Raw genomic sequence first — 19,266 nt, 5'->3', positions numbered from 1 at the left:
CTCCCATGATAAGTCCATGCGCTGCAACCAAAAAAATAAATAAGTAAATTTTAAAAAATAGTAATTCTATAATGATTCTAAAAAAAAAATCTATTTAAGCAAAGACTGAACTGTGCACCAGCAGAAGCCAAGATTTTAAACTGACTCACTCCAGGTTCCTTATTTAGATGTATGCTTAAAAAGGAAGAGCTATAATCTGTATAATCTGGTATCCTTACAGCATCTCATTGGCTGTGTGTGTGTGTGTGTGTGTGTGTGTGTGTGTGTGTGTGTGTAACTAAATGGCATAAATAACACCCACATTTGGTACACCCCTCTTTATTTTCCAGACCATTCTTTGTGATAAATAGGTTCTTTTAAGGCATATTTTATTTTATGGAGTTCTTTAAACACATTTTTCACCTTCCAGGAAGGCATTAAAAAAACAAAAGTGCTCATGGCATGATGGTCAGCCAAAGTTTTCAATAGGAAATTTCCACTGGTCAAAGATCCTGGGATGGAACTCACTAGCCCACTGACGCCAGAGAGGCACCCATCAGCTTTGGGATAGACCAGTTGTTCTTTGGAATTTGTACTGCAGCAGGACTCAGGAATTTGAAGGAAATGTGTTTGGCAGGAAGCAGTTGTCTATGTCATGGATGCTAAGCCTACATCATCCTTTGCTTCATTTTGTTTTACCACCTTGCTGGCATTCTTTTTTATGCATCACTGTTACTCAATTATTGATAAAAGTCACTCAAACACACACATTCATTCAAACAAAAACCTTTAATGACTATCTAATGTTCAAGTTCCCCTTCCCTATAAACAGCTCTTCGTTTTGACTTCTGTATTTCTATTTAAGTAGTTCACACCTTGAAATAAATCTGTTTCTTTTCTGTTCATTAAAAAAATCCCTTAGGTCTGAACTTTCAGACGTCTCTCTGTAACCAGCAGCATGGAATTTATCTTTGTCCTCCTGAAATGCTACCTACGACTGCAGCCTCCTTCCTCTACCCTGAGCTGAGTCCCCAAATCCACGTGGCCAAATCCACTGCGTTAGCACCATAGCTACATCGATTTAAACTCTATTCCCGGGATGGTCACTGAGGCTGTGCCAATATTTTCAGTCTTCTTCCTTCTGGGCACGAGGTGGAACCGCATTTCTCTGCCTCCTTGAAGTTGGTGAGGCGGGACGGTGTGACTGGCTTTGGTCGGTGAGTTGTGGAGACGGGCGTCTGCCATTCTGGGCCCGAGCATCCAACTGCACTCGCCTTCTGCCACAACACCTGGCAGCTTTTTTTTCCAAGTGGAGCCTTGGAGCAACATCTGGGCAAGAAATGTCTTGCTGTAAGTCATTAAGATGAAAGGTTATGACCACAGCGCACCCTAACTTAATACTGCTTGATACATTCTCCCACAATCCATCCTAAGCACTGCCACCAGTGGTGATCACTCCCCTGTCCAATAACTCATTCGATCAGAGTACAAACGCCCTGGATCGTCATTCAAGGCTTTTTACAACTTGGACCCAGCCTACTCTGTCAGTCTCACCTCCTTTCCCCACCAACAAGGAAGTGGGATTCCTAAAAATTCATGAAATATGCCCCAGTTTTCTGCCCGTTGGTCTATGTCATTTCTCAAATGCTCACGCTCATCACCACAGCCAGCACCTACAACTAATAAAAAATGGGCAGAATTCACAAACCCCAGTGAGGATTTTTTTGCTCAGCATCCACCCTGTTAATCCAAATATTCATGTCTTTCGTTAATAGCTAGAAATTTTCCATTGGATATGGAAATGGCAAACCACTCCAGTATTCTTGCCTGGAGAATTCTGTAGACAGAGCCTGGCGGGCTATTAGTCCATGGGGTCACAAAAGAGTCGGCACAGCTTAGCAAGTAAACGAGAATTTTCCGTACTGGCTCTCCCCAACTCTAGTCCCCCTTTCTGGAACTCTTAAACTCATTGTTGTTGAGTCGATCATGTCATCTCTGACTTTTTGTGACCCCATGGACTGTAGCCCACTAGGCTCCTCTGTCCATGGGATTTCCCCGGCAAGAATAGTGGAGTGGGTTGCCATTTCCTTCTCCAGGGAATCTTCCCAACCCAGGGATCGAACCCGAGTCTCCTGCACTAGCAGGGAGATTCTTTGCTGCTGAGGCCCCAGGGAAGCCCATTAAACTTGCTTCTGTTATCTTTCCGGACTGCTGGCCTCTCTCATGTATTTCATCTCCTTACCTCTGTGCTGCGCTCCAGGGGGTTTCTTCACAATCCATCTTCCAGCTCATCAATTCCCTCTTCAGTTGAGCCATTCAGGCTTCCTCCCAGGGCTAGGGCATTGGGTGCTGTTTTTCTTTTTTTTTTTTAATAATTTTATCTTTGGCTGTCTTCATTGCGGCACGGGTTTTTCCCCAGCTGCAGTGTGAGGGCTTCTCTTGGCGCAGAGCATGGGCTCTAGGGCACCTGGGCTTCGCAGCTGCGGCACAAAGGCTCAGGAGGCTCACGGGCTCCGGAGCACAGGCTCGGCAGATGCGGCACACGGGCTTAGATTCTCCACAGCACGCGGCGTCTTCCCGGACCAGGGGTTGAACCCACGTCCCCTACCCTGGCAGGTGTTCTTTACCACGGAGCCACCGGGGAGACCCTGGGTGCTGTTTTTCTACTCTGGATTTGAGTTTCTTCATTGTGGGACCTCCGGGCATTTAATTTATTTTTTTTTATTTTTCCCTCCGGGCATTTTTAAAAAAAGCTTTCTTCAGTGCTCAACTAGGCCTTTAGTAGATGCCAATTTCGTGTTACCAAGCATGTTTGGGTACTTGAGTAGCTAAGACTCCCAGGTTATAAAAGCCATAGCACCACGAACAAAAATTCTAGTATCGTGTTTTGCAAATACTTTTTATTTGTTGAATAAAGGCGTATCTGTCGATATGTACATAAACAGAGAGAGCGAGCACTAGATTTAGAGCAAGAATATCTGGGTTCTAATATGCAAAGCCACTTGCCAGCTACGAGGGCTCAGGCCAAGAACTTAAATCTGAGCTCAGCTTCCTCGACTGTAAAACTAGGCTATTAGGACCTGTGCAGCCCACCACACAGGCTTATTGCAAGGTTCAAATGCAGAAACAAACGGAAAGTGCTATGAATACAACGTAAGAGCAATACAAGTATAAACATAACAAGTAACAGCAATGAGTTTCAAGTTGAGGAGTACTGAACCACACCCTTGAGTATGCCCACGTACTGATGGGAGTCAATACAAAAGGGACAAAAATAGCAGATTGCCAGTGAGAATGAATATGCTGCCCTTATTAGCGGCAAGAACGCTGCAATACCCCCACAGCCCATCCCTGCAGTCAACCACTCCCTAAACTCCACGAAGATGTCAGAGACCCACCATCAAGAACGCTCTCACGGAAGCACGAGGGCCAAACGTCCCAGGTTTATTTACATACGTGAAATGTGTTTAATACAGTTAGGATGGGTGCGGTTAGTGCGTGACATCTGACAGCAGCAAGACCTCTCGAGGAACCGAACATTGACTACAGTATATCATGCAAGTATATCTCTATATACACAAAATAATTTTTCTTTTTTTAAAAAAAAAAAGTACAAAACATGTTTAGGGATAAATACAAGATATAAAATGCAACAGAAAACACGAAAACACAAAACCAAAAAAATATAACTCTCCCAGAGAACTATAAACATTTGGAAGGGACAGGAGTACCTTGGCTGCATTAAGAAAGCTGAACTACCCAATAGTAAAGGTACTGATTGAAATGGCTGAACTCAACTCAGGTGGCTCAGTGCGGAGGGAACGGCCGATGGCCACACGCCGGCTGCTGCATCGGGAAGGTGGAAATTGTGCATCCCAAGTCTAAGTACCGGGACCTTTGGCAGTAGCACCCAGAACAGGAAACGCCAACTCTTTAGACAGCAAAGGGTTAAGTCGACTGTGATTTTTTTTTTTTTTTCCTTTTCCTGTCAAGAGCCAGAGAAATACTTGATATTTGTAGTTGTGTCGTTAATAGTTAATAAATTACACGACAAAAACGTTGACTGTATAAACCTACGGGTCTAACATGTGTTTGTAACTTTTACAGTCTCCAGCCCTTTCTCCACTTCAGCTCCTTGTGCTCTTTTAGAAGCCAGCCTTGCGAATCGGCCCGGGAAGCTACCCGCTTCCTCTTCCCCTTTAGGAGAGAGCCTTCTTCCCCACTCTGAGATGGAATCCATCCCGTCTTTCCTTCCTGGATGTCGGGCCCCCGCTGCCACCCCCTCGCTGGGAGGGAAGCGCCCTGCAAGGCGGCTTCCGACACGCCGGGCCGGGAGGAGAGGCCACGGGCCGAGCGCGGCCCTACCGGAGCAGGCACGTTGAGGATAGAGTGCTAAGACACTTAAAAGTCCCTAGTGTTTTTGAGACCTACAGTCACCTACGATTTATGTAGTGAATTCTAAAAATTAAAAACACTAAAAAAGGCCCTGCCGGAGCCTGTAATTAGTTAACCCATTCAAAACCGTGACATACAAAATGGTTTATTGGAATTCAGGAACTGCCCCTGTTGCTAAGAACTCTGTTTTAAAGAAACCGTACAAAAAAGAAAAACTAACCCAAATAAAAAACAAATAGGTATATATATATATATATATATTAAAAAAAAAGACAACCCAAGAACGAAACAAACAGAAATCTTCAAAACATTGTCCACTAAATACTGATACAAACATGTAACAAAGAGTATAAAAAGTTATTCGTTTAAATATATACAAACTCTTTTCAACTCAAATACTGTTTTTAATACTTATGGAGGAGGAAGGGAGGAGGGCAGACAGGAGGCTGCGAAGGGGATGAGGGAGATATATTGCAACAGCCTGGACAGGACTGCTAACTGTGATCCCGCGTAACAGAAACGTCTCTTTGCTTCCAAGGTGGACGGTGTGGGGGCGCGGGTGGGCGGCTACTTCTCCGCCGAGCTCACTCTTTTGGACTTGATGAAGGCCATGCCATGGGTCCGCATGTGGGCGTTTAAGGCAGCTTCCGTCTCGAACGTCTTTGCACACACCCTGCACGTTCGGTCGGGCACGGGGCCGGCGGCCGGCGCGTCCTCGGGCCCGGGCTGGCTCTCCGGCCGGCTCTCCTCGCCCGCCCCGTTCTGCTTGGCCGCCGGCTGCGGCTCCTTCAGCTTGTGCACGATGAAGAGGTGGCGCGACAGCGACACGTGCGACGTGTAGCAGAGGCCGCACTCGCGGCACTGCTGGGAGGAGCCGTCCGACCTGTGCTGCGGGATGTGCTCGTGGAACTGCAGCAGGTTCTCGGTGGTGAAGCCGCAGACGGCGCACTTGTGCACCTTGAACACGTTGATCTTCAGCTTCTTCAGGGGCTGCGTGATGGCCCCTCGGGGAGGGCGGAACTCTAACACGGGCTCCTCCAGCTTGCGCTTGGGGCTGGGAGCCTGCGAGGGAAGACAGAACCGGTGATGCACGGACAAGCGCTGGCGGGCGCCGGGAGCTGGGGTGCGGGCTCCTTACGGCCGTGTGGCCCCCGCCCCGCCCCGCCCGAGGGCCGCCCTTTCCCTCTGCCCGGCCAAGGCGGGCTCAGCGCCAGGCTGAACGGGCGTCCTGCAGGGGCTGAGCAGGACAAACAGGGCCCCGCCCTCAGGGGATGCAGCGACAACCAGCAATCGGGAGCCAGCCGAGCTTCACTCCACAGCCTGAGCTGGGAGGTCACCAGGAAACGGGTCCCCGCCGGGAGCCGGCCCTGGTAGCTGGGGATGGTGGGGAGGCAACGCGGCTGCGGCTGGGGTCGGGGCAGGGCGTGGATGCGGCCAGGGAGAGGCGGGGGCAGGCAGGCTGAGCATCTCCTGGCAGAGGGTGTCCAGACCTGCACCCTTCCTGAGGGTCAGAGGAAGGGCCACCCGCGCTTCACTGGGGACAGTGAGGGCCCGTTCCTGCCCACTCAGCCTCCTTCTCCTCTGGACCCCTCAAATCCCTCCCTTCCAGCTCTCTAGAACCCCAAGCCAATGGACACCTTCTCCATGGCCATCCGGTTTTTCCACCTTGACCTAAAGCTGCCCCCTGCGTGTACATTCTTTAATTCCACCCCCCACCCCATCACTTGAGGGGAAGGATTACAATTTAATGTGACACTAGTCTGACTTGTACTCTGATTTCAGTGTCTAACTCCTTGAAAACACACACACACACACACACGGGCTTTACAATTTAATGCGACACTAGTCTGACTTGTACTCTGATTTCAGTGTCTAACTCCTTGAAAGCGCACACACACACACACACACACACACACACACACACACACACACACACAGGCTCTTCCCCAGGGAACACTCCAGAGCAGCACAGTGCCAAAGGCAGCATGGGTCTCTGAAATGTCCACTGAACCACTGCCGTACACCAGTAGCCCTTGGCACACTCGCACTTTACACACAGGCTAACATCTATGCTGTTGCCCGCTTCAAGTTCACTGCCCACTGAGACAGCATGAATTTTTTATCTTAACCCTTCATCATTACAAACAGAAGCTAAATGGAATCAGCTTTGATTAGGTACCTCTCACAACCAATACATTCGCAATGCAAAGGAATCTAGATTCAAGTAATTCCCTGGCTAAGACAACTTCCGTGGGTCAACATAAAACTTTAATTTTTACATGTAAGTAGACTGATCCCCAACTTCCCTGGTAGCTCAGCTGGTAAAGAATACGCCTGCAATGCAGGAGACCCTGGTTCGATTCCTGGGTCGGAAAAATGCACTGGAGAAGTGATAGGCTACCCACTCCAGTATTCTTGGGTTTCCCTGGGGGTTCAGCTGGTAAACAATCCACCTGCAATGAGGGAGACTGGGTTCGATCCCTGGGTTGGGACGATCCCCTGGAGAAGGGAAAGGCTACCCATTCCAGTATTCTGGCCTGGAGAATTCCATGAACTGTATAGTCCACGGGGTCACAAAGAGTCAGACACAACTGAGTGATTTTTCACTTTCACTTTTCACTTTCAGATTGATCCCTAAAGATGTATCTGGAAGGACATAGAAAAAATTTAATAAAGGTTGTGTGTGAAGTCACTTCAGTCATGTCCATCTCTTTGTGATCCTATGGACAGTAGCCCACCAGGCTCCTCTGTCCATGGGATTCTCTAAGCAAGAATGCTGGAGTGGGTTGCCATGCCCTCCTCCAGGGGATCTTCCCAACCCAGGGATCGAATCCACATCTCCTGGGTCTCCTGCATCGGCAGATGGGTTCTTTATCACGAGTGTCATCAAGTTACCTTACCAAAATAAAAGTTACCTTTAAGAGCAAGATGAAAACTCAGGCTGAGTGCAGAGAGAATGTTCCTATTACTTGACAGGTTTGTGCACAGGCTGAATTTTTTAAATTGTATAACCGCAGAAAATTTTTCACACACATACACAAAAGGAGAAAGCAAGTCAACACAACATCACTGTAAAGAGAACACCTGCAGTGTTTAACCTTGGTGTCTTCTTTTATTTCTGTCTCCTCCTCATTGGTGGCTTCTGTCATTTCTTTCAAGTCAGGATCCTTAATGCCGTGCATGAGCTGTATATGTTTCTCCAGCATCAACCGTTTCGTGAAGGTACGCCTGGAGTCTGGACAGTGCCTGTGGGGGAAAGACAAGGAAATAACCTACTTGCCATGAAAGGGCTCAGTGAGGAACGTGCTGACTACCGAAGCCCTCAGTTGGCCCAGAGAGGCCAGGGTGGTCTTGCAGATACCGATGGTTCAAAGCGCAAGAGCGGTGCTGCTATGAATCATCTCCAGTGTTAATTTTAAAAAAAAAAAAAATTTAAAAAGTGCTGCAGCTTTTGTTAAAAATTTTCTGTCATAAATGAACTTGTGGTTGTGGGGAAGGGGCGGGTGGAAAGGGACAATTAGGGGCCCGGGGAAGGCCATGTACACACTGCTGTATTTAAAATGGATAACCAACAAGGATGCACTGCACAATGCTGGATGGCAGCCTGGATGGGAGCGGGGTTTGGGGGAGAATGGACACGTGGATGGGTGGCTGAGTCCCTCTGCTGCTCACCTGAAACTACCGTAACACAGTTAATCGGTTATACCCATATACAAATTGGTTTTGGTGTTAAAAAAAAAAAAACACACACAGAAGGAAAAGGGTTTTTTTCTATCTGTTTTTGTGTTCTTATAGCCCCAGCCCAATTTGGTTCAGACAGGGCATTTATTTTCTGAGTTTGGTTAAAGTATGACTTAATTTGTAAATCTAGATGGGTGTGATTTTAACATGGAGAACACTAAATCTCAAGTTTTCTTTCCAGTGACTCAGAGTTCCCTCGGAATTTACGTCATGAGATGCTTTAACAGGAAGCAAGTCCCTGCCTGACTTCTTCACGCCGGTGTTAACAAGATTCCCGCTCACTCTGCCATGTCGCAGACAAGACAGACTTGTCTCCCGTCAACTTTCTCATCTAAGCACAGATGCAATAAGACGCATGGTTAGGGCCACAAATACGTGTGTTCAATCAGTCGATTAAAAGGTAGAAAACTGAACAAATATCCAAAACAGGTCAATGATTTCAGTTTTCATTTCAGCTTGTGCAATTCCCCACTATAAATTACGATCACAGCTTTTCTTTGGGAAGATATGAATTCATCATTTTCTTAAACAGACCAAAACCAGGGAAACAGAAATTAATGACCATGGCAATTATGGTCACTCTTCAGCCACACATTATGAATAACCACCGCAGTGAAGGGAGATAGAAAGATCCTCACAACTTACGTAGAACCAAGTTCGCTGTCTTCAGAAAAGCTTCTGAAAATCTTACAAGGAAGACTGGCTCCCAGCTCTGATGTTTTCACGTTAGAGACCCTCTACAGGACAGCACCGGGGGCCAGCACCCGACCAGAGAACAAACGGAACGAGTTGGGCAATCCCGGCATTTTACTGCCTTCCAGGGACTCCACGGGGACACGAACCAGCCTCTCAGAGGAAGGACTCTGCCATCCACAGCAGCCTTCCTTCCCGTTCTCTCAGCACACAGGGTTCCCTCCTAAATTCAATGGCTCCGTCAACGCAGAGTCAGCACAGACTGTACTTAGAGAATGCTCTCATCACACAAAAATTACTCCCGGCTTCAGGTTCACCAAAGGAGGGGCCCTGTTTTCCTACTCCAGAGACTTTTCCTGACTCACCACACCGCGAAGCGCAGCGATCTGGCAGCCAACCTCCCCAGGTCCCCCAAGCCACACCGACACGGACCCCTGCGTCCATCACGGCCACACACTTGCCACACGGCTTCCGTGCCGCTTCGTGTTCTTTTATGAAAAGAGCCTTAAAGTCAGTAACCCTGTTACACCACCTCACTTCAGGCCTGCTCTGAGTGGGTGGGTGGAAAAGCTTCCTTACTAATAACCACCTAACAACCTCTGCCTTGATATACCCAGCGGGGGCGCCACGGGGGTCCCCTGGGTGGGCTGGCCGCCTCGGCTCCTCTGGCGCTTCACCAGCAGCATGTGTGGGCGCGAAGGACGCCGTGCGGTACCCAGGGGCGGACGTCCCGCCCAGGGCTGACCCCGCGACCAGCCGCGGCTGAACCCAAGTTCACGGAGCAGCCCAACCGGCAACTCAGCTGTGTCTAGGGGACCGCGGGGCCTCTCCTTCGGCTGTGTCCCTACCTGCCGGCGAGTCACTTCGCCAGAATTCCCAGTGATGAAACCACAAACCTCCGCGTAACAGAGAGGAACACAGGTGGGACTTCCCTGGCGGGCCAGGGGCTGCGACTCCGCGTGTTCAGTCCCTGCTCAGGGAACCAAGGCCCCGGCCGCAAGCCGCTCGGCAAAAAAAAGCAAAGCCTAGGGAACAGATAAGAACATACAAGGGGTGGGCGAGGAAGCGCTCTTTTCATTTTCATATTGCTCAAGCGCCACAAGCCAGGCAAGCATGGCCTGCCAAAACAAAGTATAAGCAGAGGAGACCCACACCCGGGAGCGGAGGGTGGGGAGGCGGGACGCTAACAGGGAAGCGGGGGCCGCCCACGGCAGAAGCCACGACTTACGAGCAGGTGTAAACTTTCCTGATGCCTTTGTGCTTGATCCGGTTGTGGCGGCAGAGGCTGTGGGACGAGCTGAAGGACTTGTCGCACTGGCGGCACGGGTGTTTCTTCATTTGCTTCGTCGGGAGAAAAGAGGGAGAGCGTCACCCGAGAGAGCAAAACGGAGCCCCTCGACGACTTAAAACCTCCTCTGCAGCGTCTGAGCACCCCTATCGTTTAGCGACACAGTAACAAAGACTAAAAGATTTTTTTTCCAATTTTTTATTCACGGATAGTTGCTTTACGATGTTGTGTTAGGTTCTGCCGTATGGCGGAGCGAGTCAGCTGTATGCCTCTTTCAAAGACGTAGCAGAAGGGGCCGCCAGGGCCGGGGTTATCACGGGGGAATTCGGTTATAGCCGCTTAGAAACGTAAGCTAAAGTAATACTTTAGCCGAACTCAGAAAATAAGTACCCCGTCTACACTAAATCTCTCATTTCTAGAGAACAGGACACACTTTATCATAAGGCTATTTTTTTTTCCTCAAAAACACTTGTGATGGGGGAAAAAAAAAACGAACATGATTTTGTTTCAACACAAACACCCAGACAGCTGAAATGAAAACATGACATCGATTTTCTCTGCGTAAGAGATGTTATTTTTAGAAAGCAGATAACCTAGAAAAACACAATTCTTTAGTAGATACCAAATACAGCCATTATCTCAATTACGGTATCCAGAAAGAGCGTGTTTCCTTCTCCAATGTGCCATTTAAAATCTCTGGCTTAATCTTAAACACTTTTAGCTCTCCCCCCTAATAACTCATTATTCCGTATATAAGGAAAGAGTTTTTCAAGAAAAATTTTTAGAGGATACCATTTGATTATCTCAAGAACACAAGGTGAGCCCGCTCTGGGAGCGTGCCCGAGGGTGTGTGTGGAGTGAGTCTGTGCGCGTGCATTTGTGTCCGGGGGGCTGGGGGCGCACGGAAAGGCAAGACGGAGCTATCCAGAGACATCTCAACAGCAAAGTGAAAAGTTTCCCACTTCGGCTAAGACATAATTGTGTTAATTCAACAGATTCCCATGTGGAATGAAGCAAAATCAGTGACTTATCTTTAAAAACACATTCTTTGGGCATGATACGCACTGCAGTCTGGAACTAACGTCACATCACAAGGAAATGAAATCAAGAACGAATTGTCGGCCTCGTGAATGGAACAAAATTTGGCTCAGCCCTCCTTAAAACTAAGGATGAAATAGGAATAACAAGAAACTCTGTTACTATCTTTGGCCATCAGAAGAGATAAGCAAGCAGTTACAACCTATTTGATAAAGAAATGATCTCTTTTTAAAAAAATATTTTTACGTTAATCAGTTGGCAAACACGTCCTCACTCCAGCTGGTGAGGAAATGAACTCGAGGCAGCTGAGAGTCGGCTCTGGAGGCCCAGGTGGGCCGGCACCTCTGCCCACCAGTCGTGAACCACGTGACGGGCATTTCCCGACCTCACGAGCACCGGCCCCTGCAGCAGCCGGGGGGTCACAGCGGTGCCGTCCTCGGGGAGGGTGCTGGGGGGGGGAGGTTTGAGGGGCCAGCACAGTGCCGGGGATGCAGAGAGGTCCTCAGCATGCGCTATTTTATTAACAGGAAAGCTACACATCCAGGTTTCATTTTTTAAAAAGCGTCTTTTATTATTTAAAAGCACATTCCCTGGAGGTAGAAGTGCTTAGGACTCCACGCTTCCACTGCTGAGGGCCTGAGTGTTCAATACCTGGGTGAGGAAGTAACATCCGTCAAGACTCGAGGCATAGCCAGAAAAAAAGCAAAGCGCTGTGACGGGCATGAAAAGGTCTCGAACCCAGACAGAGGCCGAGGAGGAAGCTCCTTCTCCAAGTTAAAGAGGAAAGTTGTACCATAGCTTCCCAGTGGCCCCAGTGGTAAAGAACCTGCCTGCCAGAGCAGGAGACGTCAGAGACGTGGGTTCAATCCCTGGGTTGGGAAGGTCCTCTGGAGAAGGAAATGGCAACCTGCTCTCGTATTCAAGGCCTGCAAAATTCCACGGACAGAGGAGTCTGGCAGGCTACTACAGCCCACAGGGCCACAAAGAGTTGGACATGACTGAGCGTATCCACTTACATACTTTGTATTGTTTTCCTAAGCATATCCCAGGGTTACATGCATCTATACCTCACCTCCCAGGACGCAAGAATGATCTCTGGGGAAAAGAGAGACGGAGGGAACAAAGCAAGTAACCAAATAGCGCCTGAGACACCCTGCCCCTTCACCGTCATAAAAACTCTGATCACATTAAATAGACCATCCCTAGTCTCCTGGACTAGCACATGGAACCAGAGAAGGAAGAGGCTTCCTTTAGAATAAAACCAGGAACAGTCGGTCATGAATAATTCTACGTTTCAATAAAGGTTTTTTAAAAATCTAATTTCTGTTGAATTTTTGTCCATGTAAGATGGACAATGTTAAGATCACCTGGGAGAGTCAAAACACAAGACATCTTTCCAAAAGCAAGACAGGGGCTTTGCTGGTGGCTCAAAAGCAAAGAATCATGCTGCCGATGCAGGAGACACAGGTTCAACCCCTGGTCGGGGAAGATCCCACGCGCTGCAGAGCAGCTAAGCCCGTGAGCCGGGAGCCGCAAGGACTGAGCCCCGGAGCCGGCTCTGCAGCGATAGGCCACTGCAGGGAGAAGCCTGGGCACCACGATGAAGGGGAACCCCGCTCCCCGCAACCAGAGAAAGGCCCTCGCGGCACCCAAGAGCCCGGCACAACCAAAGATAATTAAAAAAACAAAAGCAAGACAGCCGCAGCGAATAATCACAAAGAAGGGAGACGACTGAAGTGATCCTTTCTAGGCACACAACAGGGCGGAGGCCTCAGACACACGCAGCCTGGATCTCTATTACGGTGAAGATTTTAATATGCTACTTCTTGTTATGGCATATTTATATGAACACAAAATCAAAATTGTAATAGAGAAATATCATAAAGAAAGCCTCAGTAGATGATAAATGAAGAACAGCTCAGCTGAATCAATAATTACTATTTTCAAAAAAAGTTGACAATGTATGAGGTATTTTTTCAACATCTTCATGGAAAAAAAAAAAAACCCACACAGAAATGAACTGTGCAATCCAAAAACAATGGGGCAAGGTTTGCTAAATGACTGGTGACAAGAAAATTACAAGTTTAAAGCCCAGTTTCCAGATCAAACCTGCCAGGTTCAGATTACCTAACAAAACAAATGACTTTCTTCTTTGTTAAATTTTAAATACTAACTTGTTTGAAGGTGCTTTGCCTAATTTATTTTCGTAATTTGTATCTTCAATATTCTAACAGTTCCTACTGTTGCTTTATGACACCAAAAGCAATTCTTGATCAAACAAAAGTGGGAAAAAATAGCATTAAGAAAAGTATAAACGTCTATCATCATTCTATTTTCAAGAATTTTTTAAGGTCGTTTACTTCTTCCGGCTGCTAAGGCCGCATAAAGCTGATATTAACAGAACCAGGCCCTTAAGTGGGAACTGTGTACGTAACTTAAATCAGAGAACAAATTGTGAATTGTAAATTATTTTGTCTTTAAATAGAACTTTTGAAAGAAATAGGTGGCAGGTGTGAAAATTTTGGTAAGACTTTAGACTAGAATATCGAACAACCACCCGGGTGCAGTTGCTAGATTTTCTCCCTCATCTCCCATTGCGGACTCTCATCTTCACGTCCTGGAGGAAAGAAAGCGTCCTCACTAGTTCCTCTGCTCTGAACGCCCTGGCCTTGGGCTCAGGTCTGAGCAAAGCCCTTCTTCCCGGATGGCACTCGGTGGACATTCTGATAACTGGTCCCTTCTTGTGACTTGGCTGGAAGGCCTCTTTCGGGTCTGGGGACGGTGGAGAAGCGCCCACCCAGTCCGAGCCCCCCTTCTCCCAGAGGCGTCAGACTCACAGTCTCATGCAAAGAGCCCCCTGACGACCGTCGCACGTCCACACAGGGATCTGAGATGAGGGGGCACTGGACTTCTTCCCAAATCACACTGACACGCGCCCTCCACCTCGATCACAGCACTTTTCATGAAAACGGAAAAGCCAAACCGCTTACATAATCTTAAGCCTATCACAACAGTAGCCTCTCAGAATTTAACTCCTGAAACTCTGAACCCTGTCGCTCGGGGACTGCTCCTGCACAGAAACCTGCACACGGTGGTCAGAGATGCGGTGACACAACGTCCATGGGACACAGGTCCCAGATCACCGAGCCAGGCAGAATTCCGCAACGGCGCCCGCGGGGGCTCCCGCCACGTGAACCAGGCGCCTGCCGCGCCAAGGCTGCCAGTGACCCACTCGGTACAAAGAGCAGCACGCACTGGCACACGTTCAGAAACATTTCTTTATACACTTCTTAGCACACGGCTAAGAAACACACAGGTGCTGCAGAAAGCGTGGCACTTCAGCTTGGAAGGGGCCGGGGTTTGCCTGTGGACGTGAGCGCCAGCCGGCTCATCTGGAAACGGAGGGGAGCTGTGACCCCTCCCCTGGACCTGTGTGACCCCCACCGGGAAACGAGCTCGCTGGGGCGGCTGGGAGGCGTGTGCACAAGGGTGTCGCGTGTGTTCCTGCACAACTCCGTGTCACAGCTCTCTGGAACTCGCGTTTCTCAGGGACGGAATCACACACGAGCAAACTAAGAATTCACCTTCCGCTTCAATTGTTCCCTGATGTAGTATCAACTGGACTGGAACAAATCTGTGTCTTCAACACAGACCTCATATTCAATAGCAGAACTGCTTTGTATATACAAAGACTTTTCCCTGAAGCACTGTGTCTAATGTGAAAAGATGGGAAAAAAAAAAATCTGGGTCCATCCAAGGAGGACTGGTTAAATAAGTGATAGGCACTTAATGATACTCGTCATGAAGCTGTAGAAAGAAGGGAAGCCCTCGAAGCGCTGATATGAAAAGAAGTGTAACATAAATGATGTGGAGACAGAAGCAGGACACAAATTATATTAATAAGCTGTGTTCTGTGAAAGAGAGCTGTGTTCTAGAAGGAGGTAACAAGGAGAAGACGGATGCACAGAGGATGAGACAGGCGCAGAGAAACTTCCAGGGTTGGCAAGGGTAGGAAAGAGGATTTAAACTGTATTCCTTCATATTGTTTGGATTTTTGAACCATGTGAATATAACTCTTAAATTTTTTTTTTTCTGTTGCCTCAAAATTTTACATCAGATTCACTGAGGTATTAATATACAAAATGTAAAAGTCCTTTTTTAATGAGTTTTGAGAAACGGATACAGTTGAGTGACTGACACCATGAACAAGAGACAGAGCAGATTTAGGGGCTTCTCTGGCGGGACAGTGGTTAGGACTCTGCCTTTCAATGCAGCGGGCATAGGTCTGATTCCTGGTCAGGGAACCAAGACCTCACATGTTGTACAGTGCAGCAGAAAAAAAAAAAAAGAATATATATATATACACACACACACAGAACATTTCCATCACCCCCCAAACTCCCGCATGCCTCTTTAGAATCAACCCCTCCTTCCCATGCCCAGCTCTTGAAAACCACTGGTCTGTCTTCCGTCCTAGTTTTCCTTTTCCCGTTTGTCGTGTAAATGGACCATGGAGTATAATGTGCGTGTCTTTATGAGCCTGGCTGTCATCTGTCACCGGCATGACACGAGTGGGCCACCCAAGTGTATCCCCTGCTGCTCGCTGGGGAGGAATATACTCCATTGCACAGACAGACCTCTGCTTGTTTATCCACTTGTCAGGCGAAGGATTTCTTGGTTGTTTCCAGTTTGGGGAAATTACTAAAGTATACAGCATAAATACTTAAGCTGTAGACACTTGTGGACAGGAAATATGATCTTATTTCTCTTGGGTGAATACCGAGGAGTGGGATTACTGGATCATATGGTAAATCACCTAAGAAATTCTCAGGGTGTCTTCCAGATGGCTGTACTCTTTTTGTCTCCCCAGCAGTGGGTGAGAGTTCTGAGGGCTCAGCAGCCTTCCAGCACTGGATATTGCCATTTTACTTTCCTACGGCCATTACAAAGGGCGGCTAGTGGCATTTCACCGCGGTTTAATTTGCATTGCTCTCTAATGATGAATGGTATTAAGGTAAAAAATTTTCAGTTGAAAGATTAAAACACCTTTTTATATGGTGTGCCTCTGTCTCAAAAAAAAAAAAGGTTTTGGTTTTTAAATTTTTATTTCAGGAGGAATCATATTTTCCTGTAAGCTCCTTGAAAACAGAAGCTGTGGCTCATTCATCTTTATATCCCTGGCATTCAGTTTATGCAAAGACTCAGGAAATATTCACTGTGTAAATGAATTAAAAAAAAATGAACACACAACTTTCTACTGGAAAAATAAGAGCATGTTCTACAAAGCGATCACAGAATAACAAATACAGGATAAAGCACTGGACAGAGAGGAAGCACTGGTTGTTTCCAGAAGATGGGAGAGACAAGGGCAAGTCTGAATCTCGGTAAGAGCCTCGGAAAGACGCCGGGGCGGAGGCGGGGAGGCGGGAGGGACCCCTCACAGTGGAGGAGGAGCCTGTCCTCCGTGTCACTGCGGACGGGGCGCCCGCCCACCGGAATCAGGTGCGGAGCAGGTGTGCCGCGCCCACAGAAGGAACGCCTGCCTGGAAGCTGCCACGTCACAGTAAAGGCAACGCCTCCAGATGCCACAGCCTGCACTTTCCTTCCCTTATTGTCGCAGATTACAAAAATAACAAAGGCCTACTGCAAAACAGGTTAGGGATGGACGGAGGAGCCTGGCGGGCTACAATCCATGGGGTCGCAAAGAGCGGACACGACTGAGCGACTTCACTTCACTTCACTGCAAAATAAGAGTAAGATTGCTTCTAACCTCACCAGTTGAGGCGTGTTGTGTGTACGCATGTGTGGTCAGTCGTGTCTGACTCTTCGTGACTCCCTGGACTGCTGCCCGCCAGGCTCCTCTGTCCATGGGGTTCTCCAGGCAAGGATACTGGAGTGGGCTGCCATGCCCTCCTCCAGGGGATCTTTCTGACCCAGGGATCGAACCCACATCTCTTACGTCTCCTGTCTCAGCAGGCGGGTTCTCTAGCCACTGAGCCACAGGGGAAGCCCCAGCAACTGAAGTAACCGTTATCAATTTCTAGCTGTATATCCTGCCCATGTCTTTTCTGGATATGCATGTTCATGTGTTTTTATAAGAACGAGTCTATACTATGCACATTGATTTGTAACCTGGTTTTCTCAATTATAAGGCAAACACAGCTACACATACTTTGATGATTCCATAGTATTCTGCTGTTATGTGGACCATAATTCATTGAACTATCCTCTGTTAATGATTTAGGTTGTTTCCACTTTTCAACTTTTACAATTTTTTCTGCCATCAACAAATTACTCCTTCGGATAGAGTTCTGAAAAAAGACAACTGTCTAGTTTAGAAGTTGTAAAAATGGTCAGGCTCTTTGACCCTTCTCGCCCGACTGTCCTCAGAGAGGACACCACCGATCTACATGGGTGTCCCTTCATCAGGAGTGCTCAACGTCGGGACACGCGCATCCACCCTGCCGAGGTGGCAGGCAAACAAACTACGGCACGTGCTTCTCCTCGGAGCCCACTGACGCTGGGCACCCACGCACCCGCTCCTGAGCCTCCCTGCTCCCCAGGGGGCTGCCCCATCACGCCCTTTCCGGGGGGCGGCGGGGCACGCGGGCACAGACTCCAGGGTCTCCGGCACCACGCCACGGGCTCTGGACCAGCCACGGGTGTGAGCGGAGGACCAACACGACCGGCAGAGTTCAGACGGGTCAGGTGTGGAAGCAGCAAGCCAGGCAGGCGCTTCGGGGGAGAGATGGCGTGCCCTGGGCTTGGGAAAACGGGTGACGCTGAGTGGCTGGATTTGGTAGGTCGCTGCTGGGTAGATTTGAGGATGGGCTGAATGCAGGCGACAGAGGACAGAAAAAGAGGGATCAAGCATCACTCCGGAGCTCTGACGCCTGGGCACCAGGTCAGGGCAGAGTTACCAGCTCCCCACTGGGAAAAACGGGGAGGAGCGGGCTCAGGGAAGGAGACGAAGCAAAATGGTTAAGTCACACTCTGGCTATAAGTGTGAGAAGCCCGCTGGCCATCTAAGCAGAGAGGCTCAAGAGGTGGTTGGAGGCACATCTGGAACACAGGGAAGAGGTCGGGTCAGAGATTTAAACAGACCTGTGAATCAGGAGGACACAGACGCCACCTGAAGTCTTGGGCCTGGATGAGACCCGTCTGAGGGTCAAAGGACCCAGCCCGTTCACGAGATGAGGGAGACCAGGGAGAGCGGCTGATGAGGCCGATGAGAACCGAGAGAGGCCTGGCAGAGCCAGCGCTTTATCGGGGACCACGCGGACGAGAGCCTCACCAGGTCAGCGAGGACGCCGGCCAGGAAGGCCAGGCCGGGTCCCCGGGCTCAGCGACGCAGCAGTGCTGGAGAGCATGGCAGAGGCGGCTCTGCTGGTGGGGCCCTCCCCGGCGTGTCTGGTGGCTGAGGGTCCGGGCTTCCAGTGCAGGGGGAGCGGGTTCGATCCCTCGTCAGGGAACGAAGACCCCACAGGCTGCCCGGTGCGTCAAAAAAAAAAAGAAAGTGGCTCTGGCAGAGCGGTGGGTTTAAAGTCTATGTGGGAGAAGGAACCAGGGAACAGAAAGACATGAAATGATTCCAGGCAGATTTATTGCAAAGGAAGGCAGTCAGTAGGAAGTGGGGATGGGGGTGGTGAGGAAAGCTGCTTCGTTAGGATAAGGGGACCAGGGCAGGCTCTACGATGCTGAGAAAAACGCAGCCAATAACGGACAAGCGCAACCACTCACCCAAGGGGTGAGTCTGGATGGAGCGAGTGATGGAGCCTGGAGGGGTGAGTCTGGTCAGCGAGGCTGGGTGGAGCAGTCAGAGAGACAGGCTGTCCGTAACGGGGCTGGGAGCCCACAGAATCACCCTCTGTGACGGGAGATGGCAGCGTATTCCACAGCAGATACAAAAGGGCCTTTTCACTACACCATCTCCTTACCTGTAAGGCAAAACCCAAGCTTCTGGGCTTTCTAGACGGTCCACGATCTAAGCTGTCATTCTAGCTACATCTCCTGGGACTTCATAAACCTTCTGTTTAGAGCCTCTCAAACCCACACCTTCCGGACCAGGACCCCTTCCTCCCCGCCCCCCCAAGACGGCCTTCCTGCCCCCGGGCACCCAGGGGACCCGCCCC

The 19,266-nt window shown here is 49.0% G+C and overlaps 1 protein-coding gene across 10 annotated transcripts in view; it reads right to left on the bottom strand.

Annotated features, from left to right (window-relative positions):
• Nucleotides 1–2,861: 2,861 nt before the first annotated feature.
• Nucleotides 2,862–19,266, bottom strand: part of ZNF532 (zinc finger protein 532) — a 105,428-nt gene continuing 89,023 nt past the window's right edge. For 9 of the 10 annotated variants that reach the window (XM_065932829.1, XM_065932824.1, XM_065932828.1 and 6 more), the window contains 3 exons: nucleotides 10,037–10,149; nucleotides 7,473–7,620; nucleotides 2,862–5,436 (listed from right to left, as the gene is read on the bottom strand). In XM_065932829.1, coding sequence (XP_065788901.1) covers nucleotides 4,942–5,436; nucleotides 7,473–7,620; nucleotides 10,037–10,149 — 756 coding nt within the window. In that variant the 3' untranslated portion in view covers nucleotides 2,862–4,941. Of the gene's footprint in view, nucleotides 5,437–7,472; nucleotides 7,624–10,036; nucleotides 10,150–19,266 lie in introns of all 10 variants that reach the window. The other variant, XM_065932834.1, reaches the window with a different exon arrangement.

The sequence above is a fragment of the Muntiacus reevesi genome, chromosome 4 (assembly GCF_963930625.1).
Source record: "Muntiacus reevesi chromosome 4, mMunRee1.1, whole genome shotgun sequence".
In the NCBI taxonomy this organism is placed as follows: domain Eukaryota; kingdom Metazoa; phylum Chordata; class Mammalia; order Artiodactyla; family Cervidae; genus Muntiacus; species Muntiacus reevesi.
Note: the sequence above shows the minus strand (reverse complement) of the source record. Positions and strands in the feature narration are given on the sequence as shown.